At 40.5% G+C, this 23093-nt stretch overlaps 1 protein-coding gene across 23 annotated transcripts in view; it reads right to left on the minus strand.

Moving 5' to 3' along the window:
* Nucleotides 1-23093, minus strand: part of GATAD2A (GATA zinc finger domain containing 2A) — a 108083-nt gene that overhangs the window by 38061 nt on the left and 46929 nt on the right. For 17 of the 23 annotated variants that reach the window (XM_043502697.1, XM_043502695.1, XM_043502699.1 and 14 more), the window contains 2 exons: nt 22888-22965; nt 3368-3511 (listed from right to left, as the gene is read on the minus strand). In XM_043502697.1, coding sequence (XP_043358632.1) covers nt 3368-3400 — 33 coding nt within the window. In that variant the 5' untranslated portion in view covers nt 3401-3511; nt 22888-22965. Of the gene's footprint in view, nt 1-3128; nt 3170-3367; nt 3512-22887; nt 22966-23093 lie in introns of all 23 variants that reach the window. The other 6 variants (XM_043502707.1, XM_043502705.1, XM_043502703.1 and 3 more) reach the window with 2 other exon arrangements.

Consider the following 23093-nt stretch of genomic DNA (forward strand, 5'->3'; position numbering starts at 1 on the left):
CTATCCTTAAATGTTAGGTCAGCACTATGGTCAGTCACAGATGCGGGGGAGGGAAAAAATAGGCCCCCCCCGGCCCCCCAACATAGCTATGCTGACCTAATCTCCCAGCGTAGAAGACAGTTTCCGTTGATGGAGCTAATTTTATTTGGGGAGGTGGCGGTCCTACACAGACCGAAGGGGTGCGTCTACATCACAAGGCTATGCGGCATAACTGCCAACATAGCTATACTGGTAGTTTCCATTGTGTACAAACAGCCTAAGATGGCACCACTAAAAATCTTAATCACTAATGACCCAAAGCAAGACAAATTTGAACTTCGGCCTCAAGACAGAAGGCCACTCTACTAATCCAATGTATTGTCTAGTCTGCTTATACTAGAGTTTTTGTTTGTCTGAAACCTTTGTTTTGTTTTTAATGTAAACATGCTGTCTTTCTTGGTCAGTATTTTAAAACAAGTGTACTCATTCTATTGGCTATCTGCATTATAATAAGGAAAGCTTGTGTTTATTTTCAATTTTTTCTTATTCTGTAGTCTAGCACAGCTGGAAGTGCTGCAGAGCTATGGTGTCACATAACCAACCCCTCTTGCCAGTGAAGCAAGACTGACTCCAAAAGTAATCTGGACATGATTTTTGGTGAGAGATTGTGTTTTAAATTCTGGGAAGAATGTAAAGCAAAGAAGATAAATCAGAAGGGAGTGGGAGATAGTCTCTGTGAGTTGGGGGTCTTGATTTGCCATTCAGAACCGTGAAACCTAATATAAAATTAAAACTCTCTAGCAGATCCAATCATACCACATGCTCCAATAAAGTGCTATGGCAAAGTGTCTAGTAATTAGAGCATGGGACACACACAACTAGGTTCTACACACAACTCTTATATGGACACACTGCATTACTGTGGGAAAGGCACAACCCTCTCCCACAGTCTTCTCATGTCTCTAATACTCATAATACATATGGATATGGAAGCAATGGAAGACAAGGTGGGTGATGTAATATCTTTTATTGGACCAACATCTATTGGTGAAAGACAAACTTTCAAGTTTACACAGAACTCAAGAAGAGCTCTGTGTAAGCTTGAAGGCTTGTCTCTTTCACCAGCAGACGCTGATCCAAAAGAAGATATTTCTTCACTCACCTTGTCTAAGATCATGAAACCAACATGGCTACAACACTGCAAAAAAAAAAACAAAAACAAAAACAAAAACTTATGAGTATGATATTTATCTTGATGATGAATGTCAAATATTAAAAAGTGTAAAATTGTCATTGTGGCAGAAAAGACAAATGAGACCATTCAGTGGAAACAGCCTCCTCTTGCATATAAACCCCTCTTTTCAAAAGGGGGAAGCTCTCTCACCCACAGCCCTCCCAGCCACAAGTGTCCAGTGGAGGAAACTGGACACCAAAAGCTAGCTTTTCATAGATACTGAGTGCTTGCAGCTTCCTTTGACTTGAACTAAATTTTCATTGCTCACCACCACTGGAAAGTCAGGCCCCATATTATGCTAAAATATATTCCAAAACATTCACTATTTTAGTTCTTTCATCTTCTCCAGTTACATGATATGGGCGGGTAAACCCAAATGTTTTGAATAGCCTGTGTGATACCACAATATTTTAAATGTCACACGTGAACCCTCGTTCCGCAAATGCCATAGTATATTTTCAAGTTTATGCATTCTCCTCTATGGCATGCAATACCACAAGCAACAAAAGGAAACCCAACTCTCTCATATGTGCACTTTGTGAACTTCCTTGATGCACCTGCCCCCATACATTTTAGAACAAAATTCAGAGTCTTGGTTGTCAGTTTGTTAACTAGAGCTAATCTAAAAGCTGTTATTTCAGAGACCACCTCATTTCTTCTAACCCTCCAAGACAGAGACACTCCAACTATCAGGTGCTGGGGGCAGAGCGTTTTCCATGGTGGACCTTCCCCATGCAACATTTCACCAACAGGTCAAACTGAACCCAAACCTGGACAGTCTCCACATCAAAATGGGAGATTCACCTTTTCAGGAAAGGTTTTCCCAGTGTTTTGTTCTGCATGATCAATACCTTAGACATTCAACCAGGCCCAAAATTCTTTTTTTTTTTTCTCTTGGTTTACTGAACCCACGGCTTCAATTTTCTTCTTGAAAAGGAAATGTCATATGTAGATTCTCTCACTTCCATGAACAAACTGGCTCTCCTCACATAGGGCTTAAAAATCATAGATCCATTTTCTAGCATGGATGGGACTAACTGTGGCCACTAACACAGAGCTAAGTTTTAACTATTTCAAGGAACAAAAAAAAAAAAAAAAAAAAAACTATTGTAAAAGGATTCCTCAAAATGGTTACAAATGTAGTCCGGACTTGTATTTAGCTTGGCATGGGAAGGATGGAAAGGAAATAAATCAGGAAGGTTTCTTAAATAAACTGAAGAATAGAGTTTCCCGGGAGAAGAAGTAGAAACCCCATAACTTGAGTAGAGAGAATAGAGAATCTGTAAGGAACAATCCTGCAGGAGTTTGAAGGGATGACTGTCTTTTCTATTCATACTACAATACAAAAGTATATCACCTGTATGTTTTTGATAAAATACACAGTGAAATTGTTTATATTGACATTAGGCTTCAGGTTAGCACACAATTGAAATAAATAGGCAATTCACACTTTTCTGAGCTATTGTTTCTGTCTGTAGAGTTTTTAAGACAACAACAATGCATCTTTTTACGTTGGGATGGTTATTTCCCCAGCATTAAGGGCTAGAATTTATTTTTGTCTGAAGGGATAGATACATAAAAACTAATGGAATCACCAGACTGTTGGTCCAAGTCACTCTGGACTGTAATAAATTTACAGCATTAAAATGTATTTTGAAAGATAGAAGGGGAAAATAGCATTATACAGAAGAGCTTCTCTCTTGCACATATGCGCATTACAAATTTGCACACAGCAATCCAACAACCCTTTCACTGAACTGTCCAAAAAATTAGAGACACAAGATGGGTGAAGTAAAATCTTTTATTGGTAAGACACAAAAGCTTTGGAGCCTACAAAAAGCTCTTCTTCAGATCTGAAGAAGCGCTTCAAAGTTTGTTTCTCACAAACAAATGCTGGTCCAACAACAGCTCTTACCTCGCTCACCTTGTCTCTCTAATATCCTGGGGCCAACACAGCTACAGAAAACAAAAATAAAGGTCTTTTCAATCAGATGTCCATTTATACTAGTAGGTCAAATAACATGCACATCTATGGCACCAATAGCATTCCCACTAGCAAAGACAGCAACAGAAATGTTTCCTGGAACCTGCCAAAAGTTCTTCCCCAATCCCCTTCCTTCCAAAAAACAAAAACAGCAAAAATACAAGACAAACCTGGTTTGAATCAGCCAGTGTCTTTTCCAACATGGATGTGTATGAAAGACTCCTATCACATACGGCCCAGAACGTCTCCCATTTGCAAAGATGACAAAGGATTGCAAGATCCTGGAACAATTATCCGCTCGCTTTCTTTTGCCACTGTAGGGGAAAGTGACAGAACAGGCAAAAGTAGATAAATTCCAGTTTAAGACTTGGAAAATTTATGCTTCCCCCCCACCCCAGATGTGTAGTCCAGCCAGGAATAACCAGATTCCCAGTGACAAGTTTATTTGGAGACCTTTGTATACTAAAGTCCTGAAAGACTTGAGCTAAACAAGCATATATCAGATTCAGGGAGTTGGGGAAAGAAATCAGAACTTTGTTTTGTTGTATTCCAAGACACACTGCAAATGGAAGTAAAAGTTGTACAGTTAAAAATGGTCTGATCTGCTTTCATACATCTGCTTCCATAGTTTGGGAACCTGGCCAGAGCTCACTTTCAAAAAGTTCTCTCTTCAGGTGGCAGGCAAAACAAACAGAGCAACTCCCCTCCTTCCCCCGCCCCCCATCTCACACCCCACATAACCCACCACACCCTGCTAAAATGCCAGCCCACTTTATGGAGGATTTCCAGATTCACAGTAGTTGTAAACAAGACCAACCCCTACACTGACCACAATCTTTCAAGCTTCTAACAAATATCAGTAAGGTCACATCTACGCCACAAACTGTGCAAGTTCCATCAGAATACGGCTACCGAAATTTGTATGTCTCTTGGCTGCATCCAGGCTTGGTGCTTCCATTGGCACTGCATGTACTCACCAGGAGTGCCTGTGTTGTTGTAAAGTACTCTGCATCACAGATAGGTATCCTAATGTTCCATGCGCAACCATCTGGCACAATACCTTTCAGGAAATTTTTGCAATGTTTTGTGGGACAGAAGTGACTTGTCCAGATCTCTGGGAGCTAGGGATCAAATTCGCAGTGTGCAACTTTCTCCATTCCATAACACCATCAATATTGCATAATTTATTTATTTTTTAAATCCCACAAACCTAGGAAGCACTTTTTGGTGTCTGCAATCTCTGACAGAAGCATGGAGCCACAGAGCTCTGCATTATTCTCATGAACGCTGCAAATACAGGACACGCTATTCTCTGGTATTTGCAGACCTGCAGGAAAAGCCACAATAATGTGGGACATGAAGATTTCACCAAGGACAGTTTGCTGAGACACAAAGAAAGACAATTCAAGATTACTGTTGAGGTTCATGGAGCAGCTGCAGATGGTAAAGAGCCACTTCTGGGCCCAAGAAATGAGCACCGATTGGTGGATCACATCGTAATGCAGTTTGGGATGATGAGCAGTGGCTGCAGAACTTTCAGATGTTAGATGCATCCATCTGCTAAGCCCACCCCAGCCCTCTAGTGCATGGACACCCAAGGAGAGCTGCATTGACAGAGGACAAGTAAGCGGTGATCACACTCTTGAACCCTGCAACATTGGATTGCTACTGATCAGTGGGAAATCATTTTGGAGTTGGAGAATCCACAGTTGAAGGCCATTATCCAAGCACATAGGGCCACTAGTCATCTACTGCTATGCAGGACTCACTCTCTGCAACGTGCAAGAAATCTGGATGGATCAGCAGCAAGGGGGTTCCCAAATGGCAGTGGGGCAAAAGATGGCACGCCTATCCCTATTTTGGCACCAGCCCACTTTGCCAGACTACTTGAACAGAAAGGGCTACTTTTCTATGGTTAAGCAAGTATTGGTTGCTCACTAGGGATGTTTCACCAAACCCAATGTGGGCTGGTCAGGGAATGTGCATGACACTCACCTCTTAAGAGCACAGGACTCTTCAGAAAGCTGAAAGTGGGAACATTCTTTCCCAACCAGGGGGATCACAACTAGCTATACTGAAAAACCGATAGAGAGTCTAGGAGACCCAACCTACCCTTTAGTCCCCAGCTCAAAGTTGTACACCGGCCACCTCAACAGCCCCAAGGAAAAATTCAGCTACCAGCTCAGTATGTGCAGAATAACTACTGAATGTGCTTTGGTAAACTGAAGGGATGCTAGCGGTATTTACTCGCTAGATTGGATCTCAGCAGGAAAGATATCTCAATGGTTACAGCAGCCTGTTATGTCCTGCATAACACCTGTGAGGCAAAGGGGGAAAGCTGCCACCAGGTGGAGGTGTAGCAGCCATCTGACTTTCAACAGCCAGATACAAGGGCTATTATAGAAGCCTGATGTGGAACTATGCAGTTAAGGGAGGCTTTGAAAGAGCCGTTTAGTGGTCAGCTGCAGTAGTGTTCTGTGCTAGAGAGTGTTCTCTGAGCCTGGAGTTCTGGGTGCTGCTAAGAACTGTGTAGGGTTTGCTGTATGTGCACAAATGAGTGGTAAATTAAATTGAGCGTGGGGGAGAAATGTCAGAAATTCAAAACGCAAAAAACCCCACAGGTAATGTTATACAATTTTTAACATAATTAAAGGGGTGATCATTTTAAATTAAAAAGGATGTAAATATTTATATCCATTTGAGGACACAAAAGTAGTTGTATGTGTAGCCACAACGGACAACTGTATTCTCATAGGTCAGTGCATGTGAAGCTGTGGCTTTCCTTGCTGTCCCCCAGCACAGAATAGTAGAGGGCACTCATGGGTCCCTTGATGCCATATAGTATGTTGGGGGAGGGAGAGGAAGAGGTATAAGGACCAATGCTCATCGAGTTCTCCAAGGGCTGCAAAGGATGGAGAGTCTGACAGCATTTTGCTTTGCTGACTGAGAAGACCCTTTATGTCCTGCTGCATTTCCCTGTCCTTGCCCTGCTGGGACTCATGGGCCTTTTCTGTCCTCTTGGGTCTTTCTTCATGCTGTCGGTCATGCCAAGCCCTTAGCTCACAGTCTGATGCAATACTGTTTTGCAAGATCCTGAGAGCCATGTCCTCCCTAATCCTATTCTTTCTCGTCCTCATGGTCATGTGTTCTGTGAGTGGAAGGGGGCACTCACTAAGTCAGAAGCTGCTGATAAAGACAGACAGGTGTATCACTGGATTTACAGTCAATGGAAAGAGAAAGTAAGTTTCTAAACTCTCCTTTCTTATTCTTGTAAGAACACAAGAAATGCTTATTGACACCAGCTTTGGAGCACCTCAGCACAGCTCTCCAGCTCCAGCTCCAGCCCCAGCTATGGTATCGGGATCAAGGGATGATGTGGATTTTCTGTTGCAAGACGCCATATGATTTCAGTCCTTATTCCACGGATATAACTATAGGGCAGTGGCACTGAATATTTGCACTATTTTCCACAAGCAGTGATAATTTTAGCTGATATCTCATTCCTCAGGGTCACAGAGGCACAAAGAACACAGCTGTTACTGTCATCCTGAAGCTGCCTGGACCTACATGCCACTAGCTTGTTTACTGCAATGGTGCCAGCTGAACTCATCATGGAGTGGCATGGCAAAGTATCCTACCATAGAGGAAGAAATAAGGCAGTCATCTCTGGAAACCTTCAAGAGGGGATTACAGAGTACCTCCATGAAAGTTTCATAGAGATTTCTCAGGAAAATAAGAGGAATGTACCTATACACAATGTACTGCATTGTCCACTCCACTTAACCCAACAGGGGAATGAAAAGCAGGTACCAATTCTACCTCTTTCTTGAACATTTACCTCTTCTCCTAAAACTAAAATAATGAAGAGTGGATACCTTTGGTTTGTTAGCTTAGGGATGGGCTGTGCCATCTTTAAATTTGATCACAACAAGAAAACATGTGCACACATACTTGAGTTCCTCCACGTTTGTCTGATGGGACTGGCTACACTGTGGCAGAGCCTCAATCAGGTCCTAGTTTGCAGCATGGCTAGAGTCCTCCACTGTGTCTTCCCCCAACTCCCTTTCTTCCTCTGTTCACAGTAGGGGTCTCTGGGTCAGGCAGTTTTCCAAGGTATCCACAGCAACATTCCCTCTAATTTTTAAACAGGCCGTGTGCGCAAAAAATGTCTTCTGTGCTGCCGCCGAAGGAAAAAAAAAAAAAAAGCTGCTGCCAAAGCCGGAGTGCACACAGTGTTTCGCCATGTGCGCAGGGTTTAAGATCTGTGCGCGCGCGCACACGCGCACAGCTTAGAGGGAACAGTGATCCACAGTTGTCTTGGGCAGCTGGTGGGGGTTTCTGCCAAGTACGGCATGCAGTTCCTTGTAGAAGTGGCAGGTCTGCAGTGCAGGGCCACATCTGTTGTGCTCCATTGGCTTGTGGAATGCCTGGCAAAGTTCCTTTACTTTTATGTGGCACTGCTGCTGATCCTGTCACATCCCTTTGCCTGCATTCCCTGTGCAATCTGCTCCTAGATGTACATGTTTCTACAGCTGGTCCATTGCTGTGCTTGCACAGCCTCCTCTCTGTGTAGGCCCACAAGATCCAATACTTCCTGTCTACTCTAGGTGGGAGAGCATCTCGTATGTGGAGCTGGTGGTCGGTTCAGCAGTTGCCCACAAGGGTGGGCTACTAGATGTGATTGCCAAGGTGGGCAATCAAGAAAGGTATTACAAAAAACATGGCGGGTGGGTAAAGGGTCGGTGGAGTGGCTTTTGGTCTTTCTGACCTCTGGGCAGTGGAGTTTAAAGTTGTGACGAGTGGTCAGTGTCACAGGGAACAGGACATTGTGGGACAGCTCATGGAGGACTGTTAGGGTTGACACAGGTCATGCAGTGTCTATACAGTACTTGCACTGTGTCAACCTCAGTAGGTCAACCATGGCTCTACACCATTCAGGGAGGTGGTTTTACTGTGTCACTGTAATGGAGTACTTATATCAGTAAGTGACAAATTTGAGTGTAGGCATATGCATATATAGGTTGATTGTAAGTCGCCTTGCGTCGACCTAACTTGGTGGTGTGACTGTCAAAGTTTGCATTGTTGAGGAAACTATATGTAACAGACGGCCTGTATATGAGAGAGTTCAAACTGCACCTTTTCTATGGCAAATTTGTTCTCCATTGCCAAAAAAATGACTTGTAAATAATGAGCCTAGAACTGATAAAGAGATCATTTTTGGGGCTAGAAATACTTTGTGGTTTATTTCAAATGATTCTTTAGAACTGATTATTTCTTACTCCCCCTCACCTCCACTAACACAATAATTGCTGCCAAAATTAAAAAAGTTGTTAAATAACCAACTCATGTAACTAAAGTAGATAAGGAGACCAGATGAGGTACCAGGTGATGTGTAATTTTAGGAACACTCTTCAACAATGACCAAATATGAGAGATAAAGCACTAGCAATTTATTACTACTGAAAGTAAAGAAGTCATTCTCAATTTATCCCCATAGTGTAGACTATATTTTCATAGCATCTCTCTCGTAGGCTACCTGCTTCCCCCCACCCACTTATGATCTCCCAGATCATCCTCTTCCATTCACAACCTGTAACACCTATAGCAAGTACAGTAATTACTTGTACCAAAAAATACTGAGATATATTTTTAGCAGTCTTTTAGTGCAATTTAGCAACTAGAAAGGAGGAGGAACTACTGGCACCACACAAGTAGCCAGTTCTCCATAAGCTACCAGAAAATGTTCTGCAGGTCTTCTGTTGCCCATGGACCACAAGTTAGGAAGCTCTGAAGTATAGAGATCTGCCTGTGTCTGTGTAATGTAATCGAATGCATCCGATGAAGTGAGCTGTAGCTCATGAAAGCTTATGCTCTAATAAATTTGTTAGTCTCTAAGGTGCCACAAGTCCTCCTTTTCTTTTTGCAGATACAGACTAACACGGCTGCTACTCTGAAACCTGTGTAACTTTGTTACTGAACAGGTGCATAATTCAACTTTTCTTAAAATGATGATTTTTCAATAGGCCATAACTCAAAGTGACAGTAATATAAGAAATGAAAGATTTCTCCTCCACACAGACTGCCTTCCCTTGAAGGGTACTGCTCTTTAAAATTTGTGATTTCAAGATTAGTCTAGTCAGCAGAATACTCTGTTTGCATCACCTCAGCATGAGTACACCACTCTTAGGCTCCATACATCAAGTTCTAGAAGTACACCACCACCAAACACCAGCCAACTAGAAGACCACAAGGGCAATACGCAGTGCCATTTTTGTCAAACCTGATCTTATCAGCACAAGATCTATGACCAATAATAATGACACTGAAGTCCTGACGGTCAACACTGACAGCATTTCCAGCACACCTGTCTACAAGTTGCCAAGGAAGCAATTCAAGTTCGCTAGTCCACAACCTCGAACATAACAAAACACAGGTGATCAATGGTGACCCTAACAGTCACAGTATCAAATGGGATTATAGCATGACTAATGAAAATGGTGAACTAGTTCAGTTGTGGGCAGATGCTCGCTACTTGAACTTAATTCACAACCCTAAGCTCCCCAGTTCTTTCAACAGCAGCCCATGGAAACAAGGGTACAACCCAAATCTGGCATTTGTCAGCAACAGCATAACTGGTTTACTGAACAAACCTAGTTAGGATCCAATTCTACATTTGCATCACCAGCCCATCACCATCCAACTCAATGCAGTCATAATGCCAAATTCAGTACCATTCTGGCACTGTTTTAATTTAAGAAAGTGGAACGGAAGAGCTTCACCAATTACCTCGATGCCATTGTAAGAAAGACCAAACCAATACCAGAAAACTATGACCAGCTTATCAGCGTGGTTTGCATTTTCTCAAATAATCATATTACACAAGACCAGGACTAACAGAGTTATTGGATTGGCACGCAAAATACAAGCAGATGTTCGAAGCAGACCTATTAATGGAGGACACCATTGCAGCTAGCGAAGACCTGGTCTCTGAACTAAAGAGAAAAAACAGAAGCCATGGTAGAATCTCGTATGGACATGACTAACAGCAGTAAGCAAGAAAGGATAGCCACCCAGGGAAGTCAGAGCAACACTACAATATTACTGCAGACCAGTGCCCTGCCATTTTCTAGGAATGTGTGCGCGATCTGAACAACCCACCCAAGATAGGACTTAAGTGGCAAGAACACCAGAAAACTTACAATTCTGCAACACAGTCAGTGGCGTTGGAGCAATTTTTATAGTAGGGATGCTGAAAGCCATTAAATTAAAACTGTAAACCCTGTATATGATGGAAACCACTTCAAGCCAGGGGGTGTGCACCCCTAGTTCCAGCACCCCGGGCACATTATATAATGTTGAAATTAACTTCCAGAATTAATGTCCTCAAGAATGGCAAAGCTGCCAGCCTACATGACATTCATATTGTACATATGAAAAAACACTTCGGACCAGCAATAAAGAACTGGGTACTCAAATTGTTTAACACATGCTCAGCCACATACAAAGTATCCAAGATTTGGGGATGAGCACGTGTTGTGACACTCCAGAAGCCAGGGAAGGATGCAACAGAACCAAAGAATTTCAGGCTTATACCACTAAGTCACCTCTGCAAACTGGATGAGCATCTCATCCTAATCTATCATCGCTCATTGAAAAGCACCTAATCTCGGAATCCAGTTTGCTCTGACCAGTGCACGACTTGCCTGGGCAAGCGCTATACATCACTCAATACATCAAAGATGGCTTTGAAAAGGGGTATGGTAACAGGTGCCATGTTTGTCGACTTGTCAGCAGCATACAACACAGTAAATCACCAAAGGCTCCTTCGTAAAATATACACCACCATGACAAAAGACCACCACCTCATATAAATGACAATTGCAACTAGAAAAACAGATGTTTTTACATCCAACCATGCAGGAAGCAGAGCAGATGGTGGTAACAGAAAGCCTACCACAAGGGAGCATACTCTCACCAATACAGATGATCAGCCTATCCATCTTGGCACAAGAAGTTTCATCTATGCAGACAACTTATGCATCACTGTCCAAGCCAACGATCTTGCCCAGAATGAAACTACACTAACATTGGTAGTGTCTGGGTTCTCAGTCTATTACATCAAGAATCAACTGTGCACCAACCCAGCCAAAATCACAAAGTGACTCCCTTCCATCTTCCCTGAGAGGCCAATAGACACCCCCTTCCAGATGATATTGAGTTATCACTTGCCCACTGCTGGAATCCTGTCTAATTTGGAGTGATGCTAAACCACTCTCTCCTTCAAAGCACACCATGGGAAAGACAAAAGGCAAAGTTGGCACCTAGAACAACATAGTCAGGAAGCTTGCAAGTTCAATATGGGAAACCAACCCAGCAACAGTAAGAACCACTGCACCTGCACTTAGCTATTTGATGGCCAAATATGCACATCCAGGATGGAAAAGGTTGGCTCCACAAAGATGCTGGATCCTGTTCTGAGTGACAGCTACCATTAAATCACAGGATGTCTCACACCAACAAATGTGAGCAGCCTTTATGTGCTTGCTGGAATTGCTTCACCAGGTATCAGGAGAGAGGTCACAAACAAAACCGAATGATTACGACAGGTCAGAGATACCAGACATCTGTTACATGGCCACACCACAGCAGCTGGCTGCTTGAAATCGAGGAAAAGCTTCATCATGGCAACAGAACTGCTTAAAATAAAAATCAAATCAATCACTGACAGCTACAGAACTAGAACTTTCAGAGTAGCAGCCATGTTAGTCTGTATTCACAAAAAGAAAAGTAGGACTTGTGGCACCTTAGAGACTAGCAAATTTATTAGAGCATAAGCTTTCGTGAACTACAGCTCACTTCATCGGATGCATTCAGTGGAAAATACAGTGGGGAGATTTATATACATAGAGAACATGAAACAATGGGTGTTACCATACACACTGTAACCAGAGTGATCACTTAAAGGTGAGCTATTACCAGCAGGAGAGCAGGGGAGGGGGGACAGATGACAGGGACAGGACGACCTTTTGTAGTGATGATCAAGGTGGGTCATTTCCAGCAGTTGACAAGAACGTCTGAGGAACAGTGGGGGGGGGGGGGGGGAAACAAACATGGGGAAATAGTTTTACTTTGTGTAATGACCCATCCACTCCCAGTCTCTATTCAAGCCTAAATTAATTGTATCCAGTTTGCAAATTAGTTCCAATTCAGCAGTCTCTTGTTGGAGTCTGTTTTTGAAGTTTTTTTTGTTGAAGAATTACAACTTTTAGGTCTGTAATCGAGTGACCAGAGAGATTGAAGTATTGTCCAACTGGTTTTTGAATGTTATAATTCTTGACGTCTGATTTGTGTCCATTTATTCTTTTACGTAGAGACTGTCCAGTTTGATCAATATACATGGCAGAGGGGAATTGCTGGCACATGATGGCATACATCACATTGGTAGATGTGCAGGTGAACAAGCCTCTGATAGTGTGGCTGATGTGATAAGGCCCTATGATGGTGTCCCCTGAATAGATAAGTGGACACAGTTGGCAATGGGCTTTGTTTCAAGGATAGGTTCCTGGGTTAGTGGTTCTGATAAAAAACCAGTTGGAGAACAATCTCTCTGGTCACTCGATTACAGACCTAAAAGTTGCAATTCTTCAACAAAAAAAACTTCAAAAACAGATTCCAACAAGAGACTGCTGAATTGGAATTAATTTGAAAACTGGATACAATTAACTTTGGCTTGAATAGAGACTGGGAGTGGATGGGTCATTACACAATAAAAGTATTTCCCCATGTTTGTTCCCCCCCTCCACCCCACACTGTTCCTCAGACGTTCTTGTCAACTGCTGGAAGTGACCCACCTTGATCATTACTACAAAAGGTCGTCCTGTCCCCGTCCCCCCTCCCCTGCTGGTAATAGCTCACCTTAAGTGATCACTCTGTGTATGGTAATACCCATTGTTTCATGTTCTCTATGTATATAAATCTCCCCACCATATTTTCCACTGAATGCATCCAATGAAGTGAGCTGTAGCTCACAAAAGCTTAAGCTCAAATAAATGGGTTGGACTCCAAGGTGCCACAAGTACTCCTTTTCTTTCTACAACTAGAACTATGGCACACACTGCTCAAAATACTCAGTGAGGACATCAAAATGCATACAGATGTTACCAAATGCCTTCCCTCAGGTGTGAAGGATTGGTCAGCCTTGAGATTGTTAAATCACCTCTGAACAAGAGTTGGCAGGTCAAAGGACAAAAAGCAGAAGTGAGGCTATTCCAATGACCAAGAACACATGACTGTGGTGAAATACAAACCATGGAACATCTCATCAGGGCTACATACCAGGCCATAACATGTGCCCTTATATAGTAAAAACCTATACCACCACCAGCAACCAATATTACCAAAAAGATATGTAAGCTACTCCTAGGTAGTTCATCTGGATTTTTTTTGATGGCACTCAAGACAAAGTATTTTCTCTAGCTGCAGATTAGTATATGAATCAGAAGTAAAAAGTTTGATGAGCATCATATTAGGGAGAACTAAAGCAAAGATGTAAGCCAAGCAATTTCTTGTATATTATTTTTCTCCCTTAAACACAAGTGCCATCACTTCAGGCACACTTTTAAAGCCACAATGCAATACTGTTAGAAATCAAGAAAAATAAGCCTGCAACTAAAATTCATGTGCCTTCCTATAACTAACCTGAGGACACAGATCAGAAGTGATTTGGTCTGTGAAATCAGTATCTTAACTTTTGATTTTCATGTACCAGAGGGAAGCAATAGCAATGCTATAGTTAACAGTTGAGGAGACACTTCAATTTCAGCCCCCGTTTTTCTTAGTTTTACAAATTACTAAAAAACTAACTTATTTCTGGACTGAAATCCCATGCTTCCTCAGCCCAAAGCTGAAGTTTTCTCTTTCTTTGAAAGTTGGGAGTTTGTTTGGCTGATCCTGAATTATCAGCATGGAGGATGTGGATTGGGAGAAAAGAGAGGATGGGTATTCTCATGCTTAAAAAAAGTTCAGAGACGTGCTTGTGTAACAATTTTTCTTTGTTTTGTTTTTAAACCTTGCCCTAGATTCAACCCCAATAAAGCCAAATATTTTTATGTGACAGGAGAAATAGTTTCCCTCAGGAACCATAACTGAATCGGACTGCCACATGTGACATAATTACCCATGCCAATGGGTCAATGGACATCTGAACATCATTTTAAGTAGGATGTGGTATTTTAAAGTCCTAAAACAAACAAAAAAAAAGCAGTGTCTAGGTTCACCAAGAACTGGAGTCACTTACTAGTTCTTGCTGGACAAAATGAACTTCATTCTTTAATGAACATTCTCCAAGATGAATTTGGAATTTCAGGGATTCTCCTTCTAGCTAAAATGCTTTCTTAGACCATATATGATCTATAGGAGTGATATGTCCCCCAGATTTATACAACATACCTTCTCTTCACCTTTCCTATGGAGGAAGAGGAGGAGGACATGTGTCTAAGATTCCTCCTCTTTCCAGTTTCCACCATAAAGCATATGGTGGATTATCTATATAAAGTCAAACCATGAGTGGGGCAAAGTACCACAGAGGCTGCAGAAGAGTATTCCATATACAGCAGAGCCCCTACTTTACAAGCTAATTAGGGATCAAGTTCTTAAAATTAAAACGAGTATTTGTGGCACCTTAGAGACTAACAAATTTATTTGAGCATAAGCTTTCGTGATGTATGAAGTGAGCTATAAGCTTTCGTGAGCTATGCTCAAATAAATTTGTTAGTCTCTATGGTGCCACAAGTCCTCCTTTTCTTTTTGCGGATACAGACTAACACGGCTGCTACTCTGAAACCTGTTCTTAAAATTGAACATCTCAGAATTACAGTAGATGAAGTGCACAAGTTGTAGTATAGTTTTGTTCTATAGTTCGCTTTGTTCTTAAGACAGACAATGGCAAAGCAATTTCCAATACATTGAAGGCAGCAGAATGAGTAAGGATGTTAACCTGTTCTTCATCAACATCACTTTTATTAGGTGATTCTTCCCCCCTCTCCCCCCCATTAGGAAACATAGTTGTTATAACTGATCATTTGTAAGTTTTTTTTTTTTTTTAAATGAACAAAGAGGTTCTGCGATTCATACATAGATTTCTCATCCCTCCTGTAGCTTGGACTCTCATATGAAATTGCTGGAAGAGCATTTTGGGTAGTTGTAATGCAAATGAACATATCAAACGTAAAAAGCTTCCCCCTACTTTTTAGGCCTCCTTACCCCATACCTCCTTACCCTCCAGTGTAAGGAGTGGAACAAACAAGAGAAGTAAACAACTAAATTGCTGAATTAAGTGATGGCAGTGTTCTCTGATTCATTTGTCTAGCCTTTGGTGGTAGTCCTGTTAGACAGAGAATGACTTGAGATCTACTGATCATTTTGGATTACTATATTTTTATTTATAAAGTCTATACTATTAAGTAAGAAACTTCCAGTCAATATTATTCCTTTTCCCCCACCTTTATATCATGTTGAGATTTACAAAGTCTTCTGAACTAAATCCAGGAACTTGGAATAGCAGTACCCAAGGGAAAAGCCAAATATAGTACCACATGCTATGCTGCAATTGTAGGGGGGGAAAAAAAAAAGATTCGGGTGTGGGGGGAGAGAGGTTAGGGAAATAAGATTAAAAATACAGAAAAAAAAGACACTGTAAATGGAGATATCCCCATCATTTCAAAGTCTATGGGCAGCACAGAATAGAAAAAAAAACAAAGTCCAGGAAAACAGGAAGCTAGTCTTCGCATGCAAGTGCACAGCAAGTATTTTATATATTGCTGTTTGTCATACAAAGAAGTATAAAACTTGAGATGTAGTGCCTGCAACACCCATTGGGGAGTAGAGCTCTATTTCACTAAAGTTAATCAGTTGGCTATCAATACTGAAGAGTGAGAAGACAAAGCAGAACTGGTGCAGAGGAGGAGAGGGAGAAAAAGTGAATAAGCTTAGATCTCCAACAGCTGTCTCATGAGAACAGCTGGTGAAATTTCAGATATATACTGTTTCTAAGGTACCAAATATGCTACTGAATGAATCTGCTTAACTTCACTCATGCTTGCCAATAAAAAATAAACAAGTTAGCTGTTAAAATAAGTTATCTCAAGACTTGAAATTGTATATATTTCTATCTCCTTGTGTACTAGGCTATCAGCTACTTGCAATTTTAAGAGTACGTAACATGTTCAGAATATATTCACATGACTTAACTGCAATCATCATCAAAACATACATTTTACACATCTCAGTACTGCATCAGATGTAGCGCATTTTACATGTTTCAAAACCTCATATAAGGCAGGAGCCACCCATGCAGTTCTGTGAATTCTTGCAGCTGTAAGCACATCTGATTCCTAGTCATTATTAGTCAAGAAAAAAAAATTCAAGCCATACCAAAGAATATTCTATAGAAAGCCTCTCACAGCCATTACATAAACATCACCTTTTGTGTACAGTCTAAACCTCAGCTTAAACTGAACAGAAAAAGATTCTCCAGTGCAAAGTTAAGACAGCCAGATTCTGCCAAAGCAGATGCTATAATTCTTCAAACGAGAACAAGGTGCAAGTATTGTTCTGCTATTAATGTACAGGCCATCTATAGAAGAATTTTAGGGATGCCTTTAAAAAAAAAAGCCAACAACTGTATGCTAAGGGTAAGATAAGTTATGTAGAATTTGCTGACAGCCAAAAAAAGGACTGAATACATTTTTTCCTTGGATGCATGAGCCTTATTCCTAGGACTGTTTCAAGGAGGCTGTGGGGGGGAAATTTGCTGGAAAAGGAAGCAGGCAGGTCAAGCAACATTTGAGTGCATCTCCCTAAGTGAAGATGTTCAAAGAACACTGCAGTCTGTTTACTAAAAGTACCTGGTTATTGATCAAAGTTAACTTATTGACTGGTAGTACTCCTATACACCATGTTAGACTCAAAACCTAGAAAGGCTTCCTTTGGAGTGCAGCTTGTGTAACCAAGAGCTTTGAAAATGAGGAGTCCTTGTGGCACCTTAGAGACCAACAAATTTATTTGGGCATAAGCTTTCATGGGCTAAAACCCACCTCATCAGATGCTTTATCAGAAAGAGTGCCCAGGGTCCCCCACTTCACACCCCCACCCACCAGGGAAAACAAGGGGTAACAATAAAAATGCACTGTTCCAACTTAATTCTAGCCTCATTAAATCACTACTATTGTTTTTCTAATTACCCGTGAAAGGAACTTCACAGAAATCTGCCACATTAAGTTAAAAAAGAAAAAGAAAAAAAGTGCGCCACGATAATTATCAGCCACATTAAAAAAAGCCAAAGGCCAAGATGCTGCCCTTACAATGCACCCCCCCATGTCTGTATTTATTGTTAAGAAACCCTTTATAAAAAAAAGCCAATGTGAGAGTCAAGAATTAATTTTTCTTATTAAAGAAGTCAATCTAGGAAATCTATGACTAGAACACTGGTCACTTTATGCCTTAGACAGACCGTAGATGGATGCAGTCTGGTAACTCAAGATCTTTTCCTTATTTTATAAAGTAAGTAATATGAAAAGTAGCAACCAAAGGAAAGCTGATTAGTCCTATGGCATGAAAGTGACTGTCTATTGCAAAACACTAAATCAACAAAAATGTAAAATGTTTTAAGTTTTTCTGGTATTGTTACTGAAGCAAAAGAACTAACCAGCAGGCCACATGATACTTAAAACAAATCTTTTAAAAAAAAAAAAAAAAGTCTCAGTTTTAAAGAATAAGCCTAGCTTCTGAGATGCATGTTTCTGACTGTGAGGTACTACAGCTCACAAAGGGTTAAGCCCTGCCATTTTGGTGCCATTCACTGATATGTCCATTAAGGGTGTTACATAACAAAATGGCAGACCTTAACCCTTTGTGTCCCATACTTTCACCATGCCTGAGTCAGAAATGAACACACCAATCTGTTCAGGAAATCAACACCTTTTGGATTATGAATTTTTTTTTTTAATAGGTTTCAGGGGAAATAAGTGAGCTTGTTTAGGCTCATTAAATACCTAGGATTAAAAGCAACAGAACTTGCCTAGGAAGTTGTCATGCACACTCTACACAAAAAATGCCAAGACACTGCAAGAAAAAAGTTTTAAGTCACCATCACTTTGCTAGCAAAGAAAAAATAAATGTGCAAGTAGAGCATTTATGATCTGCCATTAGATTTCAATCATCGCAGATAACGTTGTGGTGACCCCAGTCCAACAAATTAGCTAAAGACAGACACGCTGCTCTGGTTTAATTTTTTTTTTTTTTAGGGAAGAATTCAGTCTTCAGCTTTGCTACAGTAAACTCACTACTAATCTTCGTGTGTTTTTTGGAGCACACATCTATGGTAATCCACTCATTCTATACCTTGTTTTTCTATATTGTCAAAGCTAGTTTTATTTCTGTCACAATAACTAAGCATCATGATGTGGACTTAATATAAACATTGTGTTCACAATGAAACAGCTCAATTCTTTTTTAATAAAAATTGGTTATTATGAAGTAATTCAGTTGTCAAATTGAAACTTGACAAAAAAATTTACTCTAGAACACTTCTATTAAGATATCTTACGTATTTCTTCTCAAAATCAGGTTCAGAGCATCACACTTCTATACATGAATGGTAAAGGGACTTCCCTAGCTGAAATCCCATGGAGTGACAATACCACTGCCTGTGGTGCAAATTCTGTTACTAGTCTACTGGCATGACCCCATTTAAGCCAGTGGAGCTGCACCAGTACATCAAAAGCAGAATTTGGCACCAAGTTTTAAGAAGCCTATAATCCAATCGACTCTTAATGTACATAGTGATTAGGAGTGGGACTTCCATTAACAGAAAATTAGATCGTCTCATGTTATGTTAGCATCTGTAGTAAGCATCCAATACATTTTTTCTTGTTTTAACTATCAATTGCAGAACCCATCTGAAAATTGCTAAACATTCTAACTTCAAGATGCTGTTGATAGTATATATTTCTTTCAACTGTGAACTACATAAAAACCATTAAGTATTTTTCAAATCACATAATACATCACAGACACACATTACCCCCAGATGTTTTGATAACATGGGTGTTCAACACTCACTCAGCCAGAGCACACAGCCTGAAATTTTAAAAACACTCAGCTATGATTGTGTCATCCCCATTCTAGCTTGTGCTGGAAAAGAGTTTTTCCTATGTTCTGAGGCAAAGATTTGTACCCACAGGTTTTCACCTCTGGGATGGAGATTTTCATTATGATCTGTTCTCCTTTTTGGTAAAGCACCTTAAACAAGCTCAGAGATGACCACCTTACCATAAGACACAGCAAAACAACATTAAAATACTATACTAAGAATTCTATACATAAAGACAAAATAATATAGCTCAGGACACCTGAAATAGGTGGAGTGTAGAGAAAACTATCAGACATTCTCCAACCATCAAATAAATTTGTTCATATTAATAAGTTAGCCTTCTCTGTAACAAAGCTAAAAATAAACTTTAAGCAGCTACTATTAAATATGTGGCCTGACTTAATTTCTAAGCAACAGAAAACCTCATCCTTAGTTTATGAATGACCAGGAGGAATTCTTTACAGATCTTCATCTCCTTGGTCATTAAAGGACAATTTAGAGGCACTGTCATTACCTACCTGGTGAGAATTCTCTGAATAGTGGGATTTTGACTTTTATTATTTTTATTATTATTATTATTATTATTATTATTATTGAGAGTCTTTCACTCACATGTAAATTAAAATGTTTAAATTTCTTTTTTTATAGACCAGTTTAAAGAAAAATAGCAGTGTTTCCAAGACAAACTTCTAGGAAAACATCTAAAAATATGTTAAGTTCACACTTCCTTAGGAGACACTGATCAATGAACAGAGGAGCATTAGGACCTTCCATTTTCTTTAGTGAGAGATTAATATGCTCAGCATCCCAACAGAGACACTCAGTGCTTTGGAAATTTGGGTTCATAGCAAGTGAAAATCTTTTAAAATGTTATGAGTAAAGTCAGAGTCACAGCAACAAATAAATACTAACATGAAGTCAACAGCTTATCTAGCAATCTCTGCAATGCACACTGTAATAAAGAACACAGGGGAGACATTCCCATTTTTGCACACAAGCTGCCTGAATGTGAGCAGAGTATTATCACAGAAGGACCTGGGCTGGAGGTACCATTTTTTAGGATTCATAATTAAGCCATTATTATTTGATCATTTATCTTGTGTGTTCAGCACAGTCCAGGACATAAAATGCAAAAAGATAGAAAGGCAGGGCACACAGAGACCTAGAGAAAGATGCTGACCCTAGACTTCCTCCACCCTCCCTTTTTTATTATTAAATAAAATGAAAGCGTTGCCTTCATATTTTTGTTCTGAGACCCATGGCTTTGTGCTAAGGAGTTGTATGTATTTCTAGAAGGCATGTAGTAGCACTACTTATGCCGGGATCAATTTGGCTCCTTTTCCCCCAAAATAATCTCAGGATCAGGCCAAAAGACAGGTGGGTGTGAAATCTGCTGAAGCCTCAAAAGTCTGGGCTGCAGCATTATAAGAGATTTCAAACACAGACAGTTATGAACCACAGTCAAAATTGTTACTTGATCACAGTCTACAAGAACCTGGGGAACTGAAATTTGACAAGAGGACTCTTCAGGCTAGCAGACAAAGGTGTCAGAAGAATCAATGGCTAGAAGTTGAAACTAGACAAATTCACACTAGAAAGAACGTGCAGATTTTTAACACTCAGGATAATAAATCATTGGAATATCTTATCAAGTTTTGTTGTTGCTCCATCACTTCTTGATTTAAAAAATTAAGACTGCACTTTTTCTAAAAAGATATGCTTTAGTTCAAGTACAGCTAGTGAACCTGAAGCAGGAATTAACACAGAGAAGTCCTATAGCCTGTATTATGCGGGCAGTCAGACTAGACAGTCTCCCTTTAAATTGTGCAGAAACACTTTTCAGATGTTATGTAACGTAGAGTGCTACATCACCATATGAAAACTCTAGGACTGAAACATTCACATGACCTTCGGTAAAGAATACCGAGGTGTGCCGGCAGAAACAGTTAACTGCGGCCTACTTCACATGTAGTTTTTCCACCAAGAGTCCAGTTTCTTAGTAGCTTAAAATGTTACATATTGGTGAAAAAAAATCTCCCTATTTCCTTTAACTTTTTGGTCTCATGAAAGGAGGTGATTACTTTTTTTTTTTTTTGCCCAAGTGTCTGCTCCCCGCCCCAAATTAAAAAAAAAAAAAAAAAATTTCTGCTTCTCAAGATTCTTTTCATAGTGCCACACTGTCCAGATTTGGGAACATATGAGAAAGAGAGAATGGGAGTCATACCATAAGGTAAGTACTGCCTCACATTTGTCAGCTTGTTTGTAGCATGTTGTTTTTAAAATGTGGTGCAAAGTTAATTTTTAAAATACTTGGAAAAAGCGAGGATTACCTTTATGTAACAGATTTCAGAGTAGCAGCTGTGTTAGTCTGTATCCGCAAAAAGAAAAGGAGTACTTGTGGCACCTTAGACACTAACAAATTTATTTGAGCATACACTTTCGTGAGCTACAGCTCACTTCATCGGATGCATTCCGATGAGAATATGAGACCGAGAGAGAGAGAGAAAAAATGGGAGTCTTACCATAAGGCAAGTACTACCTCACATTTGTCAGCTTGTTTGTCACGAAAGCTTATGCTCAAATAAATTTGTTAGTCTCTAAAGTGCCACTATATTTTCAGTCCCTGAGAGCATGAGAAGCAGGAAAGCAAGCACAAATTCCACTTCCCCACCTGAATCTTGATTGGAGTAATCTGTGTGGTTTAAAGGAAAGTGTATATGAAGAGGAATGGAACTCCTGAGTTTCTCTCAGCTCTGCCAGTGTATTCTGGCCACCAGAACTGGACACACACTCATCCTGCTCAGCCCTGGGGGATGGACTAGATGACCTCTTGAAGTCCCTTCCAGCCTGAGCTTACTATGATTCTGACCATCAACTTAATAAAACAAATTGCAGCATTTTTCCCCATAAACCTGACTGCAGGTGCATTAAGAATGATTCTGTTCCCAGTTAACAAAACAAATCCCAGATGCTGGCATCTGTTGCATAAAGAAAAGGAGTACTTGTGGCACCTTAGAGACTAACAATTTGAGCATAAGCTTTCGTGAGCTACAGCTCACAGTGAGCTGTAGCTCACAAAAGCTTATGCTCAAATAAATTTGTTAGTCTCTAAGGTGCCACAAGTACTCCTGTTCTTTTTGTGAATACAGACTAACACGGCTGCTACTCTGAAACCTGAAAAGATAGTGCAGTTGCTGTGCTTTGCCCAACTGAAGAAATAGTAAAGACAACTCACTGAAAGGTCTTTTGGCCTCAGTTTGCCAATTTGTAAATTAGGGATATTCATCTACTTCACTTGGGTTTTGATTAACTAGAGAGGAAAGATGTTCTTATTGTTACGGCACTGGAGTGGGAATTCAGGAGAGCTGGATCCACAGACTTCCTTGTCACATTGGGCAAGTCATTTTAAACTTCTCTAGGCCTAAGTTCCCTATTTAAAAAAGGGGGAAAATTGACTTTTTCCCCAAACTCCCATGGATGTTAGAGTTTGCAAAATGCTACCTAGCATAATAGAACATAGGAATTGCTCTGTAATGCTACCTGTTAGAGAAGTTCATGGGTTCCAAAGAGAATCTTGTCCACTTCTCCTGGCTGGGCAATATGCCTGCAATGAAGGTCCTGGGGAGGAAGAAGGGATATTTTAGTACACCCTGAGCTGGACTATAGAGGCATTTGATGAAACCTCACTGGCAACAGAAAATGAATTTAAAAACAGCAGAGTTTGTCCCCATCCTCCCAACAAAAGA

Source organism: Dermochelys coriacea, chromosome 25, assembly GCF_009764565.3.
Source record: "Dermochelys coriacea isolate rDerCor1 chromosome 25, rDerCor1.pri.v4, whole genome shotgun sequence".
In the NCBI taxonomy this organism is placed as follows: domain Eukaryota; kingdom Metazoa; phylum Chordata; order Testudines; family Dermochelyidae; genus Dermochelys; species Dermochelys coriacea.